The sequence below is a fragment of the Phaseolus vulgaris genome, chromosome 2 (assembly GCF_000499845.2).
Source record: "Phaseolus vulgaris cultivar G19833 chromosome 2, P. vulgaris v2.0, whole genome shotgun sequence".
Taxonomy (NCBI): Eukaryota; Viridiplantae; Streptophyta; class Magnoliopsida; order Fabales; family Fabaceae; genus Phaseolus; species Phaseolus vulgaris.
In genome coordinates this window covers 4,914,345-4,925,864 of record NC_023758.2, presented here as the reverse complement: position 1 = coordinate 4,925,864, position 11,520 = coordinate 4,914,345, and the positions used below count along the sequence as shown (strand labels likewise).

General features: G+C 34.9%; 1 protein-coding gene and 1 pseudogene across 1 annotated transcript; both read left to right on the top strand.

The window, feature by feature from the left end:
- The first annotated feature begins 1,343 nt into the window (after window positions 1-1,343).
- Window positions 1,344-4,376, top strand: LOC137810459 (wax ester synthase/diacylglycerol acyltransferase 11-like). Its single transcript, XM_068611719.1, has 6 exons — window positions 1,344-2,372; window positions 3,208-3,280; window positions 3,403-3,470; window positions 3,559-3,774; window positions 3,857-3,994; window positions 4,093-4,376. The coding sequence occupies exons 1-6, from the start codon at window positions 1,647-1,649 to the stop codon at window positions 4,240-4,242; spliced, it is 1,371 nt and encodes a 456-aa protein (XP_068467820.1). The 5' UTR covers window positions 1,344-1,646; the 3' UTR covers window positions 4,243-4,376.
- A 1,166-nt stretch (window positions 4,377-5,542) lies between these two features.
- LOC137810458 (scopoletin glucosyltransferase-like) lies at window positions 5,543-7,282 on the top strand (annotated as a pseudogene).
- The last annotated feature ends 4,238 nt before the right edge of the window (window positions 7,283-11,520 follow it).

Here is an 11,520-nt window from a genome sequence, read left to right as displayed (position 1 = left end):
TATTTAAATTTGATTTTAATTTTAGTCCATATTTTATAACTTGTCGTAATACTTCCAGTTTGTTTATACAAATTTAAAAGTTAAAAAATCCAAATTTCCATATGAATCCATATAACCCTTAAACACGTGGAGATGAAAGTCTGATGTGCGGATAAAGTTCTATAATGCAGACTCCAACTAACGCACGATTTCTATGGTTTTCTTTAGTAGATAATTTTTTTATTTTACGAAAATGTAGAGAAGAAAAGAGGTACACAAAATAAAAATATTAAGAAAGAAAATGGAAAATATTAATTTTAGAATTCTTAACCATAAACGTCTACTACTAAATTGGCATCAAATAAGTGAAAGTGATCCCTTTTATACCATTTATTTTAGTATTTTAAAACTAATGATTTTTATTTTAGAAAATGAGAGAATGTTTTATCTTAATAAAAACAGTGGAGTAATTTTTTATTAAGCATTTTTTTATCAAGATTAAAATGTGTCTAATACGATTTTTTTTAAAATTAAACTTATTAAAATTATTTAATTTATAATAAAAGAAAGTAAAATCAGGATAAAAAAATTCTCTTAAGATCAAACTTACGTATTTAAATATATATTAAATAAATAATAAATACATAAACATAAAAGTATTGAAATTAATGAATAATTAAAAACATAAACTTAACATTAAAAAAATAAAATAATTAACCTTTATCACACAAAAAAGATAAAAAAAATAAATTTTAAATTACATTATACTAATAATTCTTAATATTATGTAGATTTATAAAAATATGAATTTAAATTTAAAATTCAATCCACTATTTGGATTTAAATTTAAAATTTAAAATTAATTTTTTTAAAAAAATATGAATTTAAATTTAAAATTAATTTTTAAAAAAAATATGAATTTAAATTTAAAATTTGATCTAAATATTTAATTTCATACTAACTATAATAATTAGTTATTTTTTGTCTTAAATTAATTGTTAATGAATGATTTTATTGTTGTGTGTTATTTATACTTATATATATTAAATAAAATTGAATATAAGTTATTTAAATAGATTTTTGCAATTTAAGTATGGTAAATAATAATTTTTTTGGATAAATATTAACCACGGAAAAACTTAACAAATTGTTTGTACAAATACTATAATAACTAAAAATATAGAATCATTTTAAAAAGATGGCTGCTGAAGAAGCCCCAATAAGAGCGGTGACATAAGTAGAGGGACAGCGACAGCGACCACCTCCTATTAAACTGTGCCGCTTTGATACGTAACTATTTATCACCATTTATTTATTTATTTATCATTAACATTAATACATGCGAAAATGTTTATTTTATTGTTAATTTTAAAAAAAGTTTTAACATTTTATATTTTATGTATTTTTATTAAAAAAAAATTTTATTACAAATATTAAGATATCATAACTCTTTTACAAAATATAAAACATAGAACTAGAAATGTTGAAAAGAAAGTGCTTCTAGATTTGGTGAGGAGAAGCACATATTTGTGTTTTGAAACACTCGAGGGATGATAATTAGTTAGAAAAATGGAATGAAGATAAGTGAATGGTGGGAGATGACAGAAGAAGTAAAATAAAAAGAGAAGAGAGAGAGAGAGAGAGAAAGAGAGAGGGTGGGAACGAGAATGGGTGAGAATGGGGACGAAGCTCTAACGCCGGCGGGGAGGCTGTTTCTGCAGGAAGAAACGAAGCAAGTAATCCACTGCGTGGTAGGGTTGAAGAACCCCATCGACGTGGAGTCAGTGAAATCGGAGGTGCGGAAGTCAACTATGCTCCAACACCCGCGCTTCACCAGCCTCCTCGTCAGAGACCAAAGAGGAGAGGAGCACTGGCGGCCCACCCAAGTGGAGATCGATCGTCACTTGCGCGTAATCGAGGAGGCGCTGGGGGAGGAAGGGGATGAACGGGCCATCAACGGCTACCTTGCCGAACTATCCATAGACTGCGATGGGCTTAGCATGGATAAGCCTCTCTGGGAAATCCATCTGCTCATGGCCCACAAGTGCCTTATTTTCCGAATCCATCACGCCCTCGGCGATGGCATTTCCTTGATGTCTCTGTTCCTCGCCAGTTGCAGGAAACTCAACGATCCCCAAGCTCTCCCTACCATCGCTTCTTCTGCATCTACCCCTTCAAATGCCTCTAACCCTCCCTTCAATTTCTGGAATCTCCTCCTCACCCTCTTCTTTTCTTTCCTCTTTATCCTCGACTTCATCCTCAGGTGTTTATGGGTTCGTGACCCCAAATCCTCCATAACCGGCGGCGCCGGCGTTCAGCTCTGGCCCCGCAAAATTGCTACTGCCTCTTTCTCCCTCCAAGACATGAAGACCGTCAAGACTGCTGTTAATGCGGTAAGTCTCTCCCTCTCTCTTTTCTTCTTTTATTTTTGTTACTATATACTAAATCAAATTATCCTTCTTTCTTCACTCTCATCATTTTAGGCATCCAAAATTCACAACTCCTACTTTTCTATAATTCATATATTTCTTCCCCAAAACAATTTTAAAACATTATATAATTTACTTCAAATTCATCAATTTTGTTAAAATTTGATAAATTTTATATTATTGACCAATCTCACAATTTGACTGACTAATATCATAATATATAGTGATTAGCTTAACTATTAAGTTGACCATTTTTATGGTGAAAAAAGTTGTTGGAAAGGTATTTCATGTTTAATGATCCCACCTTCCACTAGCACCTTTTCTTGACAAAAATTAAATATTGAAAAAACTCTAGTAAATTAGAAAGTCAGTTTTATCTTTTCAAATTTTGGAAGTTTTCTTTTTGGTTGGAGGGGACATATGTAGTTTCTTTCGTATTCTCACACTATCCTGAGTAATGTCTTTTATAAAAAAGATGCGGTGAAAATGAACTTATAAATATGTTTTTCGTGTATATTGGAGTCTTATATTTTATATTTAATAGTTCACTTTTTTTTTGGTTTTATATAAAAAATTATTTCTTTAATCCTTTTTAGTCAAATGCAATAAGCTAGGTGATTCATTTAATTTAACCTTCGCTGATACGTTATGGATTGTGAATAGGATTTATTAGAAGCAACAATCGTAATAAACTACTACTGCAAATTGTTAAATAACCACTACAAGATTAAACCACTCTCACATACATGAAAAAAAAAGCTTTTCGTTCTTGTGATTGTTAATTTTTGCTATTGTGCAGACCATAAATGACGTTCTGTTTGCAGTTATATCATGTGGGGTATCTAGATACTTGGACTTCCGAGCACCTAACGGTAAAATTCTGTTGTATTTTCTAATGAACAAAGCTTCTCTTCCTACTTATGTACAAAAGGCGTGCGTGCACTCAAACACAGATGATGATAACATAATTGATTGGATAATATTTTTGTGTAAGGGCTGCGGGACGGTGTTCGGTTAACAGGGTTAGCTATGGTTAATTTAAGAAAGCAGCCAGGATTGCAGGTCTACTCTTGCCTTGCCCAAATTTACTTTCCTTGTTTTCTATCTGCAACTTCACGGATAAAAATGAACTATTGTTGTTATTGATCAGGAATTATCCAATTTGATGAAAAACAATTCAGGAGCGAGGTGGGGTAACAAATTTGGTATGATTCTGCTGCCAATATATTACCACAGAAGCAACTTTTCAGATCCTTTAGAATATTTAAAGAGAGCTAAGGCAACGATTGACAGAAAGAAACGAACTCTGGAAGCCAGTTTCTCATACAAAATTGGAGATTTTGTTATGTCCACCCTTGGTCCAAAGGTGCACTTCCTTTTTCCTTGTTTTTAGACTATTTAGGTAGTAAAGTAGAAAATTCCAATACTGTTTTATCTCTGAACTGCAGTTTGCTGGGCTTCTAAATTACCGGATACTCTGCCACACCACGTTTACAATCTCAAACGTGGTAGGTCCACAAGAGGAGATTATGATTGGAGGCAATCCTATAACGTTCTTAAGGGCAAATAATTCTGCCTTGCCACATGTATGGTCCCTAATCTCTGTTTTATTTCAAACTCAGGAGCATAGTTGTAGGTGAATATAATTTTGTTCATTGTTGGTGGCTGGTGTTTGGTAATGCAGGCTCTGGTCTTGAATATGGTGAGCTATGCTGGAAGGGCAGACATGCAAGTGCAGGTGGCCAAAGATATCATTCCCGATCCTGAGTTTCTTGCCAAGTGCTTTGAAGATGCATTGCTTGAAATGAAGGAGCAGGTTACGGCCAAAATCTGATATGTGGAGAAATTTGATTTTGTTAAATGTCATAACATTACTGCATTTGAATATTGAGATGCATACGATCACAGGCAAGTAATTTACATTATCACAACATTTACTTAAATCTTATATAGGACTTATCTGTGATCGATCCGGCTCTCTCTTAAGTTCCACACCGGTGGCTTATGGCTTATGAATATTTGGGTTAAAATCTGTTTACATTTGGTTATATAAAAATTACTTAAACTACGTCCTTAATAATATTTTATAAAATATAAATTTAATCAATCCATTGGATTACACCACGAAAATGAATCTGTACTAGTTTTGATTGATGCAATAGAAAAAAGATTAAATTAATTAAATAATATAATAAATTACAAAATATTCTTGATTTTATTTAAACAAAAACGAATACTAATTAAAATTTTAAAAAAGTAATTAACTTATAAATTAAAAATAATGTTCACATTTCTTTTGTTATCAAAATACATAAATTTAAGGAATAATTAAATTTTAATATAATTTTATATCTCTACGTATATTTAATTTATTTAAAAGAACTAATATAAAATTAAGTAGAGTAATTAAAAATTTGAAGATAACCATTATTTACTTTATGGGCACACATGTAAGTAAAAGGGAGTGTCTTCTCCCCTCATCTTTTGAAGATTTATTTCTTAACATTTGCATCATCATGTACAGGGGACAAATTAGTAAATTGCAACTCAAACTCTATTTCTCCCGTTTTTTCTTCACGCAAGAGAGGTTCTTCCTCAACTTTTCCACTTAAACCCTTACATCTAAAAGTGAATACTTTTACGGCCTGCATTTCTTGGTCCACATTAGATATATGGATCCAAAGAACCCTTATATATATATATATATATATATATATATATATTTATATATGATATATTAGCGGGACCTTACCTTACAAGCAATAAGTTAAAAGGAAATGTGGAAAAGAGAAGTGGCAATATGATATGGTAGAGTCCCTATCATCTCAGCATTTAGCGCTGATTAATACAAGATTACGAAAAGACTTTCTGTTCAAGCGCTTGTTATTCAACCAACCTTTTTGGAAGGAAATGACGAGGAAACATTGGTCCAAATACAAGTTTGAATATATTAGTGGGAAAGGGCATGGTATGACGCAAGGGATTACGAAGTATGCTAACACCCTGACGAAAGGGAGTACGTATTCTGCATTGTATTTTATCTAGTCTTTGGACCCACCCCTTTTGACAGCGACTGATATCGACCATTGAAAGCAGTTCACGGATTAAGGATCAAGTGCCGCTGTTCATTATTTTATGATTTGACCAATTTATCTGTTATTGGTGAAAGAAGAAAGAGTGTCCTTGAGACGGAGTAGGTACATATATATTGTGAAGGTAGAAGGATTTGGTTGAGTGAGTGAGTGAGTGAGGGGAAAATGGATGAGAAAGAGAAGCTAAACGTAATGTTGTTTCCGTTTCTGGGTCAAGGACACTTGATTCCAATGGGTGATATGGCAAGAGCATTGAGTGTTAGAGGGGTGAGAACAACCATAGTCACCACTCCACTCAACGTACCTACTATTCGTGGAACCATTGGTAAAAACTCCGAGATAGAAATCCTGAGCATGAAATTCCCGTATGTAGAGGCTGGCATACCTGAGGGATGCGAAAATACAGAGTCAGTCCCTTCCCCAGACTTCATACCCATTTTCCTAAAGGCAACAGCGATGCTACAACCCCAACTCGAACACCTCCTTCTTCAACACCCTACACATTGCCTTATTGCCAGTGCTTTCTACCCCTGGGCATCTCACTCTGCCGCTAAATTCAACATCCCAAGGCTTGTCTTTTATGGCATCGGTGTCTTCGCCATGTGCGCTTCAGAATGTCTGCGACTCTACCAGCCTCACAAGGATCTTTCTTCTGACTCTGACACTTTTGTCATTCCTCATCTTCCAGGAAACATCCAAATGACAAGGATGATGTTGCCCGATTACGCTAAAACTGATAAGTACACAGAAATGTTGCAGGCAATCAGGGAATCAGAGGCCGCAAGCTTGGGGGTTATTGTGAACAGCTTTTACGAACTGGAGCAGGTGTACGCTGATTATTACGAAAAGCTGCAGGGAAGGAGGGCGTGGTACATAGGTCCGCTTTCTCTGTGCAACCAACTGCAAGAGAAAGGCAAGCGAGGGAAGGAAGCTTCGGTTGACGAAGGGGAGATTTTGAAGTGGCTGGACTCGAAGAAAGGCAACACAGTGGTGTACGTTTGTTTTGGAAGCATAGCCAACTTCAGTGAAGGTCAGCTGAGAGAAATAGCGAGGGGACTTGAGGATTGGGGACAAGAATTCATCTGGGTTGTGAGGAGAAGTCACAAGGAATGGCTTCCAGAGGGTTTTGAGAGAAGAACAGAAGGAAGAGGAGTGATTATCTGGGGATGGGCACCTCAAGTTCTGATTCTGGAACATCAAGCGGTGGGAGCCTTTGTGACACACTGCGGATGGAATTCAACGCTGGAAGCAGTTTCTGCTGGGGTGCCCATGGTGACTTGGCCCGTTTCTGCTGAACAGTTCTACAATGAGAAGTTAGTGACGGAGTTACTTGGAATTGGGGTCCCTGTTGGTGTTAAAAAATGGGCTAGAATTGTGGGGGACAGCGTAGGCAGTGAGAAGCTTGAGAAGGCACTGAATCGTATAATGGCAGGGGAAGAAGCAGAGGCTATCAGAAACAGAGCACACAAACTGTCGCAAACGGCAAGAACTGCTGTCGAATGCAACGGATCTTCTTCCTCTTACCTCACTGATCTCATACAACAGCTTCACTCAATTGCAGGCCTTCAAAATTCCCCAAAATCATGTCAATGACTCTGGTATCTCATCATTTCCATCAAGCATAAAGACAAACGACGAAATTAGATGTTTAGATTTGAGGGCTTTTTGTTGAGAAATAAGAAGCTGCATGTTAGACTTCAAATTTAACCATGTTTTTGGTTCATCATGCACGACAAAACACCTACTTTTTTTTATCTCTATACTTACCTATTTCCTTCTTTACTTCATTCCTTCAACTAAACTTCATTCACTTACTTCTTCCATATAAATTTTGTGTTTATAGTTGCGGTTCAACTAGAAAGGTGGAGTAATTTTCGTTAAAACTTAAACTAGAATTTTGTTATAACATAATTAATTATATATTTACGTTATGTAAACATATAATAAATTATGTTATATAACACACGTACACACGCGCGCGCATATATATATATATATATATATATATATATATATATATATATATATATATATATATATATAATTGAAGTGTCTAAAGTTTTTGAAATTCTATGTAAAAGTTTCAACGGAATTTGGGATAAAATCCAAACGTGAAAAATTTCAGGTAAAACGAATGAATATTCCGTGAGAAAAAAAAATCAATCAGTATGACACAAAATAGCGATCCTTCCTTTCGACCTTCACAATGATGAATAAAATATATATTGCAAATCCTGTGGAATGAATTTGAAGCTGAAACATTAGCCACAACCTAGTAGAAAAAATAAGGAATGTTTAGTAAACGTTTCAAATCAAAACATTCAAGGGATAAGGCGTAATAAGTCTTAGACCGAGAGCAAATAAAATTGAAAAACTTGTTTTTTCGAAAACAAAATATCCTCGCTTTTCTTCCATATATCTCATTTTTGTGATTTGTTTATGGACGTGCCTCCTTCGCAGGGTGCAAACAGAAAATGAAAGTACTTGTGTGAATTTTTCAACTCAATTTTACAACACAGAATAAAATTACAGAAAGTACGGCGAAGTTTCACAAATTTTGCTAGAGTATATAGACTTGGTTTTTCACAAAAAGTCAGAAAATTTGTCCCGGAATAATTTTTTCCCGAAAATCCACGTAACAATCTGGACTGAATTTGGGACAAAATGCGACAAATTTCACATCAAACGGATGAGTATTCACCTAGGAAAAAAATCAAACAGTCTCACACACAAACGAACCTTCCTTTCAACCCTGGCATTTAGGAATAAAAAATTTCTTGAAAATCTTATGGGACGAATCTAGGGCTCAAATCTCAGCCAAAACTGAATACACACAATGACGAATGTCTGGTAATATTTTCAGACCAAAAGACCCAAGGAATACAGCGTAGTAAGACCCAGACCGAGAGTGAACAAAATTGATTTTCCGAAAACAAAATGTTCTGACTTTTCTTCCCTATATCTTTTTTTGTGATTTTTTTATGGACGTGCCTCCTTCGGACGGTGCAAACAGCAAATGCAAGTACTTGTGTGAATTTTTCAACGCAATTTTTCAACACAAAATAAAATTGCAGAAAGTAGGGCGAAATTTCACAAATTTTGCTAGAGAATAGCCTTGGTTTTTCACAAAATTTCAGAAAAATTGTCCTGAAATAATTTTTTCCTTAAATTCCACGTAAGAATATGGACTGAATTTGGGACAAAACGCGACAAATTTCACGTCAAACGGATGAGTATTCACCTAGGAAAAAGATCAAACAGTTTCACACACAAACGAACCTTCCTTTCAACACTAGCATTGATGAATAAAAAATTTCTTGAAAATCTTGGGGGACGAATCTGGTGCTGAAATCTTAGCCAAAACTCAATACACACAATGACGAATGTCTGGTAAAATTTTCTGACCAAAAGACCCAAGGAATAGGGCATAGTAAGACCCAGACCGAGAGTGAACAAAACTGGTTTTCCGAAAACAAAATGTTCTAACTTTTCTTACCTATATCTCCTTTATGTGATATTATTATGGACGTGCCTCCTTCGGAGGGTGCAAAAAGCACACGAAAGTACTTGTGTGAATTTTTCAACGCAATATCTCAACACAGAATAAAATTGCAGAAAGTAGGGCGAAATTTCACAAATTTTGCTAGAGGATAATAGGCTTGGTTTTTCACAAAAAGTCAGAAAAATTGTTCCGGAATGATTTTTTCCTGAAATTCCACATAAGAATCTGGACTAAATTTGGGACAACATGTGAAAAATTTCACATCAAACGGATGAGTATTCACCTAGGAAAAAAATCAAGCAGTTTCACACACAACCGAACCTTCCTTTCAACCCTGGTAGTGGTGAATGAAAATTTATTTAAAATCTTGTGGGACGAATCTAGGGCTCAAATCTCAGCCCAAACTCAATACACACAATGACGAATGTTTGGTCAAATTTTCAGACCAAAAGACACAAGGAATAGGGCGTAGTAAGACCCAGTCCGAGAGTGAACACAATCAGTTTTCCGAAAACAAAATGTTCTGGTTTTCTTCCCTATATCTCCTTTTTGTGATTTGTTTATGGACGTGCCTCCTTCGTAGGGTACAAACAACACATGAAAGTACTTGTGTGAATTTTTCAACACAAAATAAAATTGCAGAAAGTAGGGCGAAATTTCACAAATTTTGCTAGATGATAGCCTTGGTTTTTCACAAAATTTCAGAAAAATTGTCCCGGAATAATTTTTTCCTGAAATTCCACATAAGAATCTGGACTGAATTTGGGAAAAAACGTGACAAATTTCACGTCAAACGGGTGAGTATTCACGGAGGAAAAAAATCAAAAGTTTCACACACAAACGAACCTTCCTTTCAACCCTGGCATTGATGAATAAAAAAATTTCTTGAAAATCTTGTGGGACGAATCTGGGGCTCAAATCTCAGCCAAAACTCAATACACACAATGACGAATGTCTGGCAAAATTTTCAGACCAAAAGACCCAAGGAATAGGGCGTAGTAAGACCCAGACCGAGTGTGAACAAAATCGGTTTTCCAAAAACAAAATGTCATGGCTTTTCTTCCCTAATCTCCTTTTTGTGATTTGTTTATGGACGTGCCTCCTTCGTAGGGTGCAAACAGCACATGAAAGTACTTGTGTGAATTTTTCAACGCAATTTTTCAACACAGAATAAAATTGCAGAAATTAGGGTGAAATTTCATAAATTTTGCTAGAGGATATGCCTTGGTTTTTCACAAAATTTCAGAAAAATTGTCCCGGAATAATTTTTTCCTGAAATTCCAAGTAAATATCTAGACTGAATTTGGGACAAAACGCGACAAATTTCACGTCAAACGAATGAGTATTCACCTAGGAAAAAAATCAAACAGTTTAACACACAAACGAACGTTCCTTTCAACCCTAGCAGTGATGAATAAAAAATTCATTGAAAATCTTGTGCGACGAATCTGGGGCTCAAATCTCAACCAAAAACTCAATACACACAATGACGAATGTCTGGTAAAATTTTCAGACCAAAAGACCCAAGGAATAGGGCGTAGTAAGACCCAAACCGAGAGTGAACAAAACCCATTTTTCAAAAACAAAATGTCCTGGCTTTTCTTCCCTATATATCCTTTTTGAGATTTGTTTATGGACGTGTCTCCTTCGCAGGGTGAAAACAACACATGAAAGTAATTGTGTGAATTTTTCAATGCAATTTTTCAACACATAATAAAATTGCAAAAAGTAGGGCGAAATTTGACAAATTTTGCTAGAGGATAGCCTTGGTATTTCACAAAATTTCAGAAAAATTGTCTCGGAATAATTTTTCCTGAAATTCCACGTAAGAATCTGGACTGAATTTGGGACAAAACGCGACAAATTTCACGTCAAAAGGATGAGTATTCACCTAGGAGAAAAAATCAAACAGTTTCACATACAAACGAACCTTCCTTTCAAGCCTAGCAGTGATGAATAAAAAATTTGTTGAAAATGTTGTGGGACGAATCTGGGGCTCAAATATCAGCCAAAACTCAATACACACCATGACGAATGACTGGTAAAATTTTCAGACCAAAAGACCCAAGGAATAGGGCATAGTATGACCCAGACCGAGAGTGAACAAAATCGGTTTTTCGAAAACAAAATGTCCTGGCTTTTCATCCCTATATCTCGTTTATGGACGTGCCTCCTTCGCAGGGTTCAAACAGCATATGAAAGTACTTGTATGAATTTTTCAACACAGAATAAAATTGCAGAAAGTATGACGAAATTTCACAAATTTTGCTAAAGGATAGCCTTGGTTTTTCACAAAAATTCAGAAAAATTGACTCGGAATAATTATTTGGGACTGAATTTGGGACAAAATGCGACAAATTTCACGTCAAACGGATGAGTATTCACCTAGGAAACAAATCAAGTAGTTTCACACACGAACAAACCTTACTTTCAACCCTGATAGTGATGAATAAAAAATTTATTGAAAATCTTGTGTGCAGAATATGGGGTTTAAATCTCAGCCAAAACTCAATACACA